This window comes from Alexandromys fortis, unplaced genomic scaffold, assembly GCF_014885135.2.
Source record: "Alexandromys fortis isolate MF-2015 unplaced genomic scaffold, M_Fortis_MF-2015_v1.1 scaffold_77, whole genome shotgun sequence".
NCBI classification, from domain to species: Eukaryota; Metazoa; Chordata; class Mammalia; order Rodentia; family Cricetidae; genus Alexandromys; species Alexandromys fortis.
In genome coordinates, this window is record NW_026067967.1 from 567,605 (window position 1) to 584,799 (window position 17,195).

At 44.4% G+C, this 17,195-nt stretch overlaps 1 protein-coding gene across 1 annotated transcript in view; it reads left to right on the top strand.

Moving 5' to 3' along the window:
* Nucleotides 1-2,897: 2,897 nt before the first annotated feature.
* The window catches only part of Ankrd42 (ankyrin repeat domain 42), a gene marked incomplete at its 5' end in the record, with an annotated part of 36,260 nt that continues 21,962 nt past the window's right edge, over nt 2,898-17,195 (top strand). Inside the window, 5 exons of the mRNA XM_050154462.1 lie at nt 2,898-3,867; nt 8,307-8,470; nt 11,196-11,303; nt 14,484-14,603; nt 16,693-16,828. Coding sequence (XP_050010419.1) covers nt 2,898-3,867; nt 8,307-8,470; nt 11,196-11,303; nt 14,484-14,603; nt 16,693-16,828 — 1,498 coding nt within the window. The remainder of the gene's footprint in view (nt 3,868-8,306; nt 8,471-11,195; nt 11,304-14,483; nt 14,604-16,692; nt 16,829-17,195) is intronic.

Consider the following 17,195-nt stretch of genomic DNA (forward strand, 5'->3'; position numbering starts at 1 on the left):
TCACCTCACCATGCACACTGTGACACACAAAAATCCCACACAAACAAGCCAGGTGTGGACACCTAATCGTCATTAACTAGAATTATAGTTTCCTATCTGAAAATAATTTCTATTCTCTGGAATGTTCCTATGTCCATTCTAGTAGGAATTTGCCTTGCTTCAATTGAGAAACTGATTTTACTGTCAACTTACCTTAAAATCCTATGCAATCCGATTTTGTATCTTGATGGTTTTATTAAAACTGCTGTTACCAATGACTGCCAAAACCAGTGTGCTTTTCCTTAGCTTAATTGTAAGCTTTACCTTTAAAACTATCTTCCACTTTATATGTAGTGCATGTTTTATTTGCTTATTTTTTATCCTAAAGATTTGAATAACAAGTATAAAGATATTCCCTCCCATGCCACCTTTTTGTGGTCTATAATTAATCACTTGTTATAGGTTCTTTCCAAACTTAAAATTCCCTTAAGATTAATTTTTAAAAACGAAGTGAGATTACATGCACTTGCTCTATTTGTTTGTTCTTCATTGCATCCTAACACGAATTAATGCCTGTAGACCACATATCTGCTACTATTTTTTGTATTTTCTATCCCTTTAATTAAAAAAAACAAGCACTGAGTGTGTGTTTACATCATGTGTGAATGTGTGTGTACATGCCACAGCAAGTGTGCAGAGGGCACAGGACAACTTGCAGTAATCAGTTCTCTCCCACCATTCTGTGGGCTTGCAGGGCTCCAACACAGGTCATCAAAGACTTTTTACATGCTGAATCACCTTCTTGTCTCTGTATACCATCTTATAAATGTCCTTTAATTGTCAAGTATTCCAGTGACTAGTTATCTATCTGAGCAGTGTATTTAGAAGACTTTACATAGTCACTGTAATTTATATTTAAATTCTGAATTATGGTTATGTTAGCTTCATATCTGCCAAGGATAGATTACTTTGAGATATTCTTTTATGATTATATAGTTCTTGACTCAAGTTTTGGATATTTGTATTTTCCTAAATTATCCAAGTCAATTTGCCAAATTATCAGTAAATGTTATGTCAAATAATCATTTTTTTGATTTTTTTTTAAAAAGACCTCTATATCTATAACATGCTCCCCTTGTTTCCAAGACAGTTTTTTCTTCTTCTCTTTCTCAGATTTGCAGTGTCCATTGTGTAGGTTTATCTATTCTATATAGCATAGCCCAGAAATTCAGCCTTTGCTATCTGAAGTAGCTAAAAGCACTTTGTTAGAGTTAGTTATAGTAGGTTCCAAATCCCTAACTCCTACTAATGTCATCCTGATCATATGTGACCTGTTTCTTCATCTGTAAGAAATAAACACAATACAGGTTAGGGTTAAAATCATTTGCAAATCAGTTCTCACAGGTGCTGGTTTCTCAGTAAATACCTGTCCCACAAAAGGCTGCAACTGCCCCTGATCTAAAAGGAAAAAGAAAAACAGTTAGACTGGCATGAATAATTCCATATCCCCTTCCAACAGTGCAAACGTTTGTTCGCAGCCATAAGTTCACTCACCCCACTATCAGATCAACCCACACCCTCACCAACATACCAGCGACCGCGCAGCCCTTCTCTTGAAGCAAATGTCCTAGGTACTGTTGCAGATAGACCGCTTACCTTCCGGAAGGTTCACCGCCTCGGGGAGGGGATGATAACCAAATGCTGAGTTGATTACAATGTCTGGTATCATCTAAGAAAGGCTTGGAGAAATCAGATTTTGAGAGGAATGTGCAAAAACAAACAAACCAAGGATGTGGAAGGAATCCTAATGCAGGTACTTACTCCTTACTGTGTATCCTCAAGTAATTAACTTTGATGCTTCTTAAATTAAGTAGAATGACAAAAAACGGCCAGGGTTTAGTAACAGAACTATGAATACAAAGTTAGACTGGTCATAATAACTCGAGAAATGTCAGTTATTACTATTTAAAAAGCTATGTCAAAGAAAATCAATTTACCTCAAGAGAGAAGGTACATGGTCAGGAATTTTCCAAACGTTCAGGGAACATAACCATGGAGAGGGCAGAATAGTTTCTGGAGGGCAAACAACATATTCAGAGACAGAGAAATGGAAAAGTTTGCTTAGAGGGCCCCCAACTCATTACTCTTGACAGGAGAACGCATGTGCACACAAAAATCCAACTGAGAAGTGCAAGCAAGTTGGACGAAGCTTACAGTTTGTATAGTCTCAGCGGCTAGCACAAAACTCGCTGACATTCCTAAAGCTGAAGTGGAGGAGTACACGTTGAGCAACGTTGTTGGAAAGGTTTGGTTCAGTTCAACACAATGTCACAGTGAAAGAAACGGTGCATTTAAAGTAGAAGGACCGGAGTCGTTTTTTGAGCCACCACTGCTGTTTTTAGAACTTACCCGCTGTTTGGCTTGAGGAAACTACTGGCATCTTGATTGTCGACCGGTAAACTGGGTGAAGCCACCTAACAAGCGAACTTCAAAGAACCCGACACCAAGCACGCACACAATAATGGCCGGGGCTGCCCCTGCTACCGCCCCCTGTAGGGATGTTTCTCTCTTTGCGAAGCCAGAGGGTAAAAATGGGTTTTCCTGCAAACCAACACTGAAGTAGTACAGCCGGCTTGCCAAGGACGAGGAGGCCCCGCAGGCGCGGCACCCAGGTCGGCCACGCGAACCGCAGTCCTGAGACCTCCACGTGGGGGCGAGATCCACGACAGGGAGTTCCAGAGCCAGGTCCCGAAGGGCTCTTGGGAGACCGAGCAAACCAAACCAAACGAAAGAACACAAAAATCCACCAAAATAGACTCGGTACTAGCGTCCCGCGGCTTCTCGCAGGCGAAGCCTCGGGGGAAAAAAAAAAAGGTGAAAGGAAGGAAGGAAGCAGGAAGTGACGCAGGCATAAAGGATACGGAAGTGACCGCACGCCGGAAGTGTACTTGTTTCCAAGGCGACGGCTCCGCCAGCGCTCCCTCCCGGCTGCAGGAACAGAGACGCTGGCCAACGACTCCGAGCCGAGCGTTCCCGCGGACGGCGGCCACCGCCACAGCCACCCGCTGCTCCCGGAGACCGAAGACGGCGGCCTCCGCGCCGCCCGCCGCGCGTGTGCGACCCGCATCCCGCACGGCTCCGGGGAGAGGGTGGTGGAAGAGCAGGCAGCCTGTCGCCTCCACCCCAGAGAAGGAAGCCTCGAAGAAGGTGACCGCCGCTCCAGAACCTCCTCGTTCCGAGTCGGCGAGGACGGCGGCTTTTCCCGCAGGGACTCGAGAAGAGTCGGTGAAGACCTAGGCCAGCCCCGCAGTGTGTCTCAGGAGAGAGCCCGGGGACACGATGGCCCCCGGCCGAGCAGCCCATGGCTGGCCGTGAGAGGCGACTCGAGGGGAGCTGTCAGCGAAGACGCTTGGGGCGGCGTCCCCGAAGCCCGAGGGTCCCGAACCAGCGACTCGGGGGACCGAGGCAGTGACGGCCGCAGCGGTTCGAGCGAAGGAGCAAGCGTCGATGGCAGCCACTGCCCCAGTAGTTTTTGGGGAGGCGTAAGTGATGACCTGGGCTACGAGGCCAGTGACTCCTCCAGGGTGAGCATCCGCGAAGACGCCAGCCGTCGCCTCAGTGGCTTCTGGGAGAGAGAAAGCGAAGAAGATTCCCGCTTCAGAGGCTCTTGGCAGAGAAGGGAGGATCGGGGGCCCCGCGCCAGCGACGAGGAATCCAGTTGCTGCAGCAGCAGTGACCCATGCGTGGGAGCAAGTGAAGACCGACGCAGCAGCAGGGGCCTGGGCTCCACTCCTCCCCAGAGCCCAAGTCCGAGGGCGAAGGACCGTACCATGCCTGGTGTGGCCAGTTCAGGCCCCTCCAAGTCCTCTAGGGAGGCTGCAGACTCATGTGAGTCTCTTGTTATCCCTTGTCTTGGCCACAACACTTTTCCTACTTGAGGGACATCAGCCTCAGCCCTTGCTGACATGTTCATGCATCCATTCCCCTTTATTTTCACCGATTGCCTCTATTCCCTTATTTGAGCTTGCCTTATATCTACCTCACATGTCTGACGGACATCTTACTCAGATCAAACATCATTTCTGAAATATTATGGATTTTTGTAAGTTCTTTTCCGCGGCATTTGATACTGTGGAGATGACAAATTAGATCTACCTAGTTTTCTAATTTTCATTCTGTTGGAACTTCCTTTATGGCCTGTTCTTTTCCCTCCTCCTTTTTTCGAGGATGGGTGTTGTGTGGTCAAGCTTTTCCTGGGGATACACAACACATGTCTACTCACCCCAGACAGGGCTCCCACAACAGACCCAAGTGCTGGATAACACCAAACTCCAGCTTCATGAACCAGTGCGTTTTATTGGGGTTACGTACAGGAATATGGGTGAGAAGTTACAGGAGCAGAAAGGACTCAGCGACAGTTGCATCACCAAGGTCCCCCCTCCCCCCCTTCAGAAAAGCTGGGAAACTTGGAGAGCCCTGCACAGCCTGCAGGCAGCTCAGTAGGTTAGAGAGTATGGCTTCCCAGAGACTCTGGTCTGAACCTCTTCTCCAGGCTGCTGGTCCCAGAGGCTTTGCAGGTTTTTCCTCTTAGAGTCTTTTTGCAGCTCAGATTGTCTGAGAATCTTCTTTGCCGCTCAGCTCCCTTCGGTCTGAGAGGGACTCTCAACTTTGTTTAACAGGGAGAAGCCCAGTGAGTCTAGTCAGTTTTAGGGACTTCCTAAAATGATATTAAAAAAAATAAAGCTATTGTGAGTTGTGTACCTTCCTGCTTAAGGAGCTCCCTGTAGGATGAAATCTTTCAATTTCTCACTCCGTCCACCACTTCTTACATTCTTTCCATACCCTCTTTCCCAGTGATCCCTGAACCTTGTTAGATATCTACCTCTGATTAAGAAAAAGGCTACTCTGCCAGAGTAACAGTTGCCTGTTCAGGAGCTTTTCCAGCGATTATGAGGTGATGCTGACAACCACAACGATCTACAGGCACAAACATGTTTAGAGGACAATTTGACAGGCACATCACATCCATCTAGAAAAACCAAAGAAGTTGCTTCTCCTTTTGGACATGACCTGCCAAGACACAGGTTTTTTTCCTGGCTTGCAGTACCAGACAGGAACTCCCTCTTGGGGAATGGGCCTTAAATCCAGCTGGAAGGCTGTTGGTTTTGCCCATGATAGCCAAGCCGCTATTTCATATGCAGGCGCACCCTGCCTTGGGTAGCAGTATTTTAACATCCAGGATTCCTAGCCAAGCAGGAAGATGGGTAGCAGGTCTCTGTCAGCAGCCTGCCTGGCCGCCTCTGGCCCTCCGAAAGCCAGCATCAGGGTGGGAGTTTTCAGTTCAGCCCAAGCTTTGTTTCTCTGCATCGGGCAGTAAAAGCATGCACATGCACTGCCTTCAGCAACGGGGTCTTCTCGTCTAGTTCTGGCAAACAGCCAATAGCAGTAGAAATAACCTTTATGGTTTTTGGAGCCTCAGGGGCTTCCCTGGACAACAACTCCCTAGGAGGTTCCCCACCCCTGGCACTGGGGTTTTTATTTAATAATTTTATTGCTTCTGGGAATGCCCTTTCTCATCCATGTAGGGTACACCTTTTGGACTTAAACTCTGCAGCTGTTATTCTAACAGCCCATTTTTCCTTTAAATTCACTCAGCCCCAGCAGGATGGTAAGGTGGGTGGAAGTACCATTGTACCTGGTTTTCTCTCCAGTGGCTTTCTGTAAAACATGCAGAGTTAGCATTACGTATGTATAACAAAACCTTTCCAGGGGATGGGCAGGGCAAGGAAACCTCTGCCTCATACCAAAAATATAACCTTGGTGGAGCCTCTGAAAGTCTGCCGTCTCTGTTCTCAGGGGTCATGTGATCCCAGAAATTCACGAGTCAAACATAAACAAGGTCCAATACAGCACGGAAAGACCCCATCACTTGTACTAGTGTTCAGTTGAACAATATGTTTAGCAAAACAGCATGGATAGGGAGAGCTACCTCATTTAACTCTATAATTCTCAGTTATTCTCAAGGAGCAAGCTGGCTTCTTTACAGGTCACATTGGGCTCTTAAAATGTCTTGATCTCTACACTCTCTAATTCTCTAATGATTTTTGTAACTTCATCGTGGCTCCTGGGCAGTCCCCCTGGGTGTCTGGCCACCCTCCCCCCTCAAGAGTGGACAAATTTCCATGTTGCCGTCTGGCCTGACTACACATGACTGGTCTTCACTGTGTGGTCTCTTAGGCAATAATCCCCCTAGAATTGAGGTCCATGCGTGGCTTCTCTTATTTCTACTTTCCTCAGTAGTGCCTGTCTGGACATTTCTGGGGACTTCAGCTGGAGATAGCCAAATGTTCCTAATGACTCTCATAAGCCAGTCTGTTAGGGGCGATTTCCCTCGTACTGCCTCAGGCTGTGCAGCTTTTCCCTTAGGGAGGGATAGGGAGTTATAGTCTTCAGTTTTTCTACTTCCACAGCAGTCAGACTGATGGGTTCACTCCCATGTCCCACAGCCTCACAGTTCAGGCTGCGACAGGCTCTTTCATTGCTTGTTTAAGAGTTTTCCCCAATTCCAGCGGCTTAGGCACAGAATAATTCCCCGGTTACCATAGTTTCTTGCACTAGACCATTATTGAAGCCCCTATCTTTGTGCTAGACTATAGATTTCCCCTTTTATTCTATTAGAGATGGAACCCGTGCATTATCTTCTATTGCTTTTACCATCTTTTCCTCACTCTTGGAATCTTCCTGTGGGTTCCAGGTTCACGGAGCCCACGAAGGGCCTTTGAGCACAGATCTAACTTGTGCTCTTTTCCTTCCGGCTCCCAAACCTGAAGAGGCAAGCCAATACCTCTATCGCGTCCTCTTGTTTATTTCTTTTACATGCCAAATCAGAGCCTAACATGGAGGCTACTAGCTGCATCCCCCTTTCTTGTGGCAATCGCTCCTTTACAGAAACAAGTCCCTGCTGGGCCACCACCACCCCACAGAGGCCAGGCAACCTCTGCTGCTGCTGCTGGCAATCTTGACCCTTGTGCTTGTGTGCTAATCTCAAAAATTGCAAAATTCCCTCTAAACCTTTAGCTGTTTTTTAGAGCATCTCCATATCCCTCATCAAGCAGGCTTGCTGCCCCATAGCACATAGACAAAGGCTGCAGCCCTAGGATTTCTCCCACAGACACTCTCAATCCTGACGGCTCAGCCATAACTGTGTGTCTCACTACCTATTGCAAGAACCGTGTAACTGCTCTCACAGCATAAAGACATACTGATACACACATACAGGAAAGGACAACTCTCGGAATTTCCTCCAAGATGCTGTCCCGCCCAGGCCTCTCAGCCTTAGTTGCATTCCTTGGTGCCCATAGCCAGGAGCATGTACTCTCTCTTCTCCAACTCATCTTTGGTTCTTTTGTGTCCCTGTTCCGGTGCTGGTTCTTTGTAACTTGGCTTTTTTTGTTGTTGTTGTTGGAGAGGGACTTCCCTTCATGGTGGGTTGTGACTGGGACATGTAAACTGAAATAAGTCCTTTCCTTCCCAAGTTGCTTTTTTGCTTATGGTATTTCATCACAGTAATGGGAACCCTAACTATGATGCTGAGCCTGGGCAAGTCATCAGAATTATCTTTCAAGTGTAAGCTGAACTCAATTCTATTTCTCTGTATGTGCTCGTTTCTCTAGATTTATGATGCCAGTTTGTCCTGAGATTTTAGTTGTCTGTTAGGACCAAGAAAGGCTAATCCATCCCTCCCAGACAGAATCTTTACTATGTAGCCTTGGCTGGTTTGGAGCTCACTTTATAGACCAAACTGACCTCAGATTTATAGAGATATGCCTGCCTCTGTCTCCCAAGTGTTGGGATTAAAGGTATTCACCATCGTGGCTGTATTTAATTTTTGATATAGCCAACTCCTTTGTTGGAAGGATGGTAGGTCAGTGGTCATGCACCTAATGTCTGATTAAGACATACTTAGTTGGTTTCAATTTTTAGTTTATACAAATGGTGCTTAGTAAATGTTTCATATAGGTTTTATTCTTGAGATGTATATCAGGGCAACTGGGATTTCTCATGTTTCAAGGTTGCATGGTTATATTGGCTAGTCACACAGCTCTCTGTCTTATCTAGCTCCAACACACGTGCATATAAACATTTTTCTGTGAACATGGCTGTTTGTATGATTTTGTTTTTTGGTTTTTCTTTACTCTAGTTTAGATTAATCTAAATTTTGTAGTAAATTATTCAGAAGCTAAAGTGATATACTTTCTTTTGGTTCAATGCTGTAGTCTTTTTTTCACAATTCTGTAAGATTGTGAAGAAACGTGATTTTCCCATAGGTTCCAGGAAGAAGGTGCATTTTGGTAGCATACACGATGCGGTGCGGGCTGGGGATGTTAAGCAGCTTTCAGACATAGTGGAACGCGGCGCCAACCTTAACGAAGCCGACGCTCTCCACCAGTTCACCCCTCTACACTGGGCAGCGCATTCTGGGAGTCTGGAGGTAAGAAACTCTAACTACTTTTAAAGTAAAATAATTGACAATGATAGACTTCCTGCTTGACACTCAAAATAATCTTCTTTCAGTTCCATCTGTTACCTGAGTGCTTTTTAGGAGGGCCTCCTAACGAATTATCCCAAACTGTAGTGTTGTAAAGTAGCCATTTTTAATGCTCGTGGGTGAACTAAGACGCTGAGTGGCAGTGGCAGCTTGTCTTTGCCCCATGACGTCTGGGGTTTTCGTTAGAAGACTTGAAGACTGCACAGGGGATGTAGCTTAATGGTAGAGTCCCTGCCTCGTGTTCGTGAGACCCTGGGTTCAGTCTCTAGTATTGAGCTAGTGTGCCGAGGCTAGACTCCCCTGAGGTCTCATTCACTCAGATAGCTAGTGGTCCATGCTAGATGTAGACTGAGTACCTTATTTCCTAGTATATGTTTTGCTGACTTCTCTCTGCTGGGGCTAGTTTGTGCTTCTTTACAATGTGGTGACTAGGTTCTAAAGGCAAGCAGAGAAGCTAACCTGTAGAGTGTGACAATGACACCATGCTCATGTTTTGCATAAAAACTAAAGTCCCGCAGAACACTTAGGATCATTCCTCTCCAGAAAGTTAAATATTGTACAGGTTTGGCATTTATTAAGCTCATTAATGTTTTAGGGAATTATTGTACATTATTGCTTTGACTGCTATACAGATACCACATTCTGTGGCTATCATCCCTCCATTTTGCTCCAACAGTTCGCATTTGAGTTTGATCATGTGCTTTCGTACATGTATTCTAGCCCATTTGTTTCAGTCTTATGGTAATGGCTCACTCTTAGAGTAATAGAATTTATTCACTTTCCATAATTCTTAGTTGGTTTCAATTTTCAGTTTGTATAAACAATGCTAAGTGAATATCTTTTACAGGTCTTATTCTTGGGATCTGTTCAGGGGCAGCTGGAGTTTCTCATGTTTCAAGGTTGTATGCTCACTTAGCTCTAATCTTTCACTGTCTGTAGGCTCTAGTAGGTCCAGTTATAAATCTCTCTGCTAATGGGCAAACGTTAATAGCCATTTTCTCAGAGAGAATGTGCGAATGGATGGCAATTGAGCCTTGTGAAAGGTTCAGCATCATTAGCCACTAGAGAAACCCAATTAAAATCACAGTGAGAAGCTACCAGCGCATAATAGCTATGAATAAGACAGTAAGAAAGTCTCCAGATGACAGTACCTTGGCTAAGAATGCGGAGAACCAGAGACACTCATGCATTGTTGGGGAGAAGGTAAAATAAAATAGACACTCCAGCAGACATTCGGGTACTTTGTGATAATGTAAAACATGCGTTCTTCCTGTGCTACAGCAGTTTCATTACATGTTTATCCAGAGATGCTGAAGCACCATGTGAGGGGGGGGCTCTAATTTCGAGGGGCTAACAGTGCTAACACAGAGGGGTTTCTCCACAGATATTTGCTGAGTGAATGAATGACTTGTGAAGCTCAGTCACGTTGAGCTTCTTCAAAGAAATGGGCCAGCAAGAGGGCTCAGCAAGTCAAGGTGCCTGTTGCCAAACGTGGCAGCCTGAGTTGGAGCCCTGGAGCCCACACGATGGAAGGAAAGAGCTAGCTCCTATGCTTGTCCTTTGACTTCCGTGTGGGGGCATGTGAGAACCATGCGGACAAAATAATAAATAGAATAAAAAAACAACAAAAAAGAGAGTGGTGACCAAAACACCCACACTTATCTAAATAAACATGTAAAAGATGACAAACATTTTGTTGGTCATTAATTTTGGTGGTAGACAAATGATACCTAAATGATAATAAGTCTTTTAGCAAATTACAGGTCACGAGTGGTGTAGAAACGAGTCATGGGCAGTCAATTCTGTTAAGAAGAAAGACGTTTCTTAGACATAAAGGGGCAAAGATGAGTCTTTAAAGATTAAACACCAGATGCAGCACAGACTCCAGGTGCAGTAGGAAAGCGAGGTTTTGGTTAGTTTAAAAACACTCAGGTTTCATTTCACTGGCTTTTTAAAAGTCCCTATTAGCTGTATTTTAGAGATACTATCATAGTAACAGTGTTTGTTTCCATACAGAAGTTTCTGGATCCATTTAAATATTTGTGGTAGAAGTTAGGCATAGTGTTGGGGTTAGCATGTCCTCCCACTCCCAGTTACTCAGAAGAACAAGGCAGGGAATCATTTGAATCCAGGAGTTCAAGGCTGTCTTGGAGAACATCGCAAGATCACAACTCTTAAAAAATTTATTTTAATTAGATGTGTGTGTGTGTATGTGTGTGTGTGTGTGTGTGCACATGTGTGCAACTGCATGTGAATGCAGTTGCTGTCTGAGGCCAGAAGAGAATGTTGGATTCTCCTGGAGATGCAGATAGAGGTTGTGAGCTACCTGACATTGGTGGTGGGAACTGAACTTCTGTCTCTAGGAAGAGCAGCAAGTTCTCTTAACTGCTGAGCCATTTCTAGCTCTAGAAGAGAAGAACAGAAAAGATAATAGCAACAGCAGACCGGCAGCTCTTGAGGAAACTCTGCTCACAGATTGGTTTTGCTTGGCATGTACAATATTCGCCAAGTGGTATATTTACTGGGCTAGCATTTATTTCACTCACGGCAAGAAATGCCTGTAGTTTTTCATGCTACAGTGGGAGTCTCACGATAACAGACTAAATCTAGAAATTATAAACCACTGAAAGTGTCTACTGTACTACCATTAATGCTATTATCCTCCTAGTGCCTTCACTGGCTACTCTGGCATGGCGCTGATACCACACAGGGAACTCCAAGAGGATGGACCCCGGCTCACATAGCTGCAATCCGGGGCCAGGATGCCTGTATGCAGGTAATAATGTTGGTTACTGTTTTTTCATTTTAATTAAGTGAGTTCAGTTATTTTAACACAGTTCTGTTGGAGTCTTGCCATTATTCTATCTGATCCAACATATGCAGTTACATGCTGTAAAGAAGGAAAGACAGATACCAGCTAACCACATGAATATGTGGCTGGAGACTGTTTAGTCTCTGAAGTAGTTGGGTTGTCTTGAGAGAGGTCACAGTCGTGCCCAGAGTGTCTTCTTTGTACTTCACGCTGTGGTGCAGATGTCTGTATTGGGCTAATATAAGTCTTTTCAAATCTTAACTCTCAAAGTGATGGGTGCTACCTTGAGAAAGTAGGCAATAAAAGGGAAGAGAAAATACAGTAGTAACTTTTGGGGAGGTTGGGGCAAGTGAAGCCTTACCCATGTGTTCCTCCAACAAGCATTAGCTCGAGCCGCTCCTGGCACCTTGATTCTCTTCCCTGCTCCACAGTGGTCTCTTCCTTCTTAGATTTTTTATGCTGCATAATTTGGTACTATGCTGTCTGCTTGCTCCTCATCAAGGTCTTCTTTGTGTAGACCCCGCAAATGTCCCGATTCCCTAGGTTGATAAGTTTTATTATTGTTGTTGTGTCCTTAAAGCACAGTAAGTACTCAGCATATCATTTATGACTGTTATTAACTGGCTAGATTAGACAAGGTCATGAAGATTATTCTTTTTAAAGCCCTAGATAGGTATTATGACTAAGTAATCCTTTGCTAAGGTACTGATGAAGACTGGCCAATGCTGACTGAGAAATAACAATTAAAAACATTGACTAGGAGGGAGTGGGGGTGTAGCTGCATGACACAGGGCAGGGGTAGCATGGCCAAGGTTCCGTCTGGGTCCAGTCCTCAGTGCCAAGAAAGAAAAAGGTACAAGTTCATTTGTAAAAACAGACTTTAACTTGTGGAACTGTGATAGGTTCAGCAACATTGAACAGAAGGTACACAGATTTCACATTGTTAGATTGTTTTCCCACCAGTGAATCTCCGGTGGTACAGCATAATCACCTGACACCTGCGGATTGTACTGGGGTTCACGCCTAGTGTTGTACAGACTGCGTTTGAGCAGGTGTATAACCACACAGTGCTTGACTTGTTTGCTTATTTTAGTGATAATGTCTTGAACTTGTGATCTTCCTGCTTCAGCCTCCCAAGTTCTAGGATTATAGACCCTAGCATCCCTGAATATCACTAACTTTTTCATTCTTCTCTCATGTATTACATCCCGACTGCAGTTTCCCCTCCTCCCCACCCCAGTCTCTCCTGCTACCCCCCTTTTCTCCAGACTACCCTCTACTCCCACTGTTAGGGGTCCCACAGAACACAGAGCTCTTCAGCCATGATGTATATGCAGAGGACCTAGGTCAGCGCGCTAAGGCTCCCCGACCTCTTCGAGCCCCCATGAGGCCTGGTCCCTTGATTCCGGATCACTAATTTCCTTTGGCGCTCACCACCTCCTTGTCTGAGTGTGTGCTCGTCTCACCCACTCAAGGGCGCTACTGTTTTCAGTCCTGGCGATGCGAGTGAAGCTGGTAAACGTTCAGTTAGATTTTCATCGGACGGAAGTTTTCACTTTTGTTAGGTGTTTACCTAATACCAAGGAGCGTATGATTGTTGCATTATAGTAAGATATGCTTTAGCCTCATAGGAGGCTCTGCCCTCCTGTCTTCTGAAGTACTCTGGTTCCTCATCTTTGTCGGCTTTTGTGTTGTTAGTGTTCTGGGTTTTGACCATTCTAATAGGTAGATAGTGGCGTTTTACTGTTGTTTAAATTTGCGTTTTTCTGGTGGCCTTTGATACAGAGTGGCTTTTCATATGGTTATCTTCTCTGGTCAGTGTTGCTCTGAGCACTCTTTGGTAGTAGAGGACACTGGTCTCAGGGTCTGCTGTAGGTTAAGAAACTTACCACTGAGTTACAGCTACAGCTCTGACCAATGTTAACATTGATTTTTTTCTCATTGTTTAGGGAATTTGTTTTGTATCTTGGGTAATAGTCCCTTATCAAGTATGTCTTTAACAAATATTTTCTCTGTGTGTGAACTATTTTTTTTATTCTCTTTCTAGTATCTCTTTAGAGTAGTGGTATTTAATTTCAGTGAAGCCTAGTTTATCAGCTCTTTCTTTCACAGTTTGTACATTTGGTATTGTATCTAAAACACGGTAGCCTATTCTGCAGCCCCTAGTTATCTAGATTTTTAATCTAGGGGTTTTATAGTTTTGTATTTCCTATGTGTGATTCGGTTCATTTCTCTCTCTCTCTCTCTCTCTCTCTCTCTCTCTCTCTCTCTCTCTCTCTCTCTCTCTTTCTTTTAAGACAGGGTCTCTCTATAGAGCCCTGGCTGTCCTGGAACTCACTGTGTAGACCAGGCTTGCATCAAACTCACAGAGTTCCTCTACTTCTGCTTCCCAAATGCTGGGATTAGAGGTGTGTGCCACCATACCTGGCCTAGTTAATGTTTTTTCAATGTTTGTAAGGTTTGTGCTTAGTTCAGTATTTTTACATGTGAATCCTCCGTTGTTTGAGCACCTGTATGTTGAAAGGACAAATCTTCATTGTACTGCCCTTTCTCCTTTGTTAGTGGTGATTGTGTTTATGTGGATCTATTCCCACATGCTCTCCTCACTTTCATTGCAATGTCTGTTTGTTCTTTGGTCAATGCCAGTTTGTCTTGCTTTCTGAAGTGAGTCTTGAAGTAGGATAGTGTCTGCCCTCCAACTTCGTTCTTCTCTTTTAATATCATCTTGGTTATTCTGGTTCTTTGGCTCTCTGTAAACTTTGAAATCTGTTTGTTGATATCCAGAAAGCACATCATGGGTTTTGAATGGGACTGATAGATTTGTGAAATTAATTCTCTGTCTGTTATGTAGGAAGAAATCCTATGGCCCATAACCTATGTGGACATTGGCCCAGATGCACATTGGACGAAACCGTCTTAGAAGATTGATCAGGAATTTAGAGATAAGCAATGAAGGTCTCACAGGCAATGTTAAAGAAGACCTCAGCCCCATTTAGGGTTACCTAAGGAATGTATCATATTTTGCCTGTAGGTCATACATAGTAGTTTTGTCATAAGTTAACTAATTGCTTACCTTTACTCTGTATTGGAATTCGTCGTTTAACACCTGTACTCATGCACGCTTATTCCCATTTCTCTTTCTAGGCTCTTATAATCAACGGAGCCAACCTGGCCGCTCAGGATGATCGTGGATGCACCCCTGTACACCTCGCTGCCACTCATGGGCACTCTTTTACTTTACAGATAATGCTGCGAAGTGGAGTGGTGAGGGACTCCTCTTACCTAGTGGTTGTGTGTGATCATGTAGATGGACTAGAATTTGGTAGTCTGGTTGTTTCGCCCTGACTCTTAAAATCCTTCCTATGACTTGGGGAAGAATTTTTTTCCTTTGGCTTTCCCATTTTTAAACATGGATGCAGTAATTGAGACTTATCTCCCAAATGAACAGTAATACAAACTGTTTCAGAGGGTTTGTGTTTGGCTGCTGGTTCAGAGCTTAACTGGGAAGACTCTGAAGCTCTTAAACAAATCTTCACCAGGTAACTATGCCTTTATGAATTTGTGTGTATCTATAAAATGCTTTAAAAAACCCTTTTTATTTTGTACATCAGTTTAGGAAGTAATTGATTTTTTCCAGGTTTTAATTTATCTATCCTCTGGTTATCATTTTTAATTTTTTAAATATGTATGTATTTATTTATTATATATACAATATTCTTTCTGTGTGTATGCCTGCAGGCCAGAAGAGGGCGCCAGACCCCACTACAGATGGTTGTGAGCCACCATGTGGTTGCTGGGAATTGCACTCAGGACCTTTGGAAGAGCAGGCAATGCTCTTAACCTCTGAGCCATCTCTCCAGCCCCTGGTTATCATTTTTAAAAAATATTTTTAAACTATATGTAAGTGCATATGACTACAGGAGCTGGCAGAGGCCAGAGACCTCAGATTCTCACAGACATCTCCCTGCCTATACTTTCTGCTTGGCTACTGACCAATCAGCATTTTATTAAACCAATACAACTGACAAGGCTTTGCAGGGTACAAGACCATTGTCCCATAGCAAGGTCCTCTTTGTGTTTAACTGCTGGGCCAAACCTCCAGTTCCATAATGTTTATTTTTGATAGTGCTCACTGGTTGTATAACTTTGTAAAGAGCAGAGCTTCTACTGAGTATGATAGCTCCTGCCTGTAATCTCAGCCTTTGAGAGGCTGAGACAAGAACAGGCCTGAGGCCAGCCTGGGCTACAATGTTTCAACATCCCTCCAAAGAGAGGGCTGAGGGAAGAAACACACTGTCAATAAGGAAGATATTATAGTAAGAATGTTTTCTAGGAAATAGAACACGAAACACTTTTTCTTTTGGTTAATTCTTTATGTGCGCAATGATGAGATATCATTTAAAGCCATCCCTGTCCTTTTGATTTCGTAGAGTGGGACTGTGAGACAGTTCCTTTAGTTTCTTTGAAAGCATTGCTTCAGCTAGGTGGTGGTGGTGCATGCCTTTAATCCCAGCACTTGGGAGGCAGAGGTGTTGGAATATGGAGCGGCGGCGGGGCTGCGTCCCCAACACCCCGGCCGCTTGGCTAGCTCATGCCCGAAATAACAACACACAAACTGTATTCATTTAAAGAACTGCTTGGCCCATGAACTCTAGCTAATTCTTGTACCTGGACTAGCCCATTTCTAATGATGTTTGTAAGCACCCCAAGGTGCGCTTACCGGGAAGATTCTAGCCTACATCCATCTTCATCGCATGTGCCTCAGAGAGCAGAGCTATCGCGTCCACCCGGGAGAGCTGAGCATGGCGTCTGTGCTCCAGCAGAGCTGTCGGGTCTCTCCGGGAGCAGAGCAGAGTCTGACCTCACTTCCTCTTCCGCCCAGAATTCTATTCTGTTTACTCCTCCCATCTATGTTCCAAGCTGAGGCCAAGCAGTTGGTTTATTATAACTTAACCAATGAAATCAACAGATTGATATATGACACTCCCACATCACAGAGGCATAAGAATCTCTGGGAGTTCGAGGCCAGCCTGGTCTACAAGAGCTAGCTCCAGGACAGGCACCAAAGCTACAGAGAAACCCTGTCTGGAAAAAAACAAATAAATATTAAAAAAAGCATTGCTTCATGCGATTGTAGTTTTCTTTTTAAAACGCTGTTTTATCACAGTTCATTGAAACCTTCATTGCTTCTGTGTTCAGGTCAGTGGGTGCAGCCAAGGTTTTGTTAGATTGAATGTTTGCTGTTTAATTTTAAGAATAGCTTCTAATTTCCAGTTGCAGAATCAAGCTTATAGACTTACTGCTTTTCTTACAAAATGGCAAGAAACTGAGCTCTTGCGAATTTCACCTCTAGGATCCCAGTGTGACTGACAAGAGAGAGTGGAGACCTGTGCACTACGCAGCTTTTCACGGGCGCCTGGGCTGTCTGCAGCTGCTGGTCAAATGGGGGTGTGGCATAGAAGACGTGGACTACAACGGGAACCTTCCAGGTATGGAGCTAAAGTGAACATTCTAGTCTTTCAGTGATAAAATGTTTAATACATTTAAGAAACTTAAACTGTTGCTTCCTCACGATGTTAAAATAGTGATCAACTGTGATACTCTTTACTCTCATGCCTGTTTTATACACGCATCATGATTTCTTTTCTAGAGCCAACCCAGCAGTAGAGAAACTGGCTCCTTCTTCTCTTTTGCCTCTCTCTCCTTTCCTTCTTCAGTATTGGTGTGGGATCCAGCAGAGGCCCTTAAGTTAAGCAGGTGCCTGGTCACTGGGTTTGTGCTTTCAACTATGTTAATATTTAGGTAGCAGACCAGGCTGGCCTCCAGCTCACAGAGATCCACCTGCCTCTGCTTCTC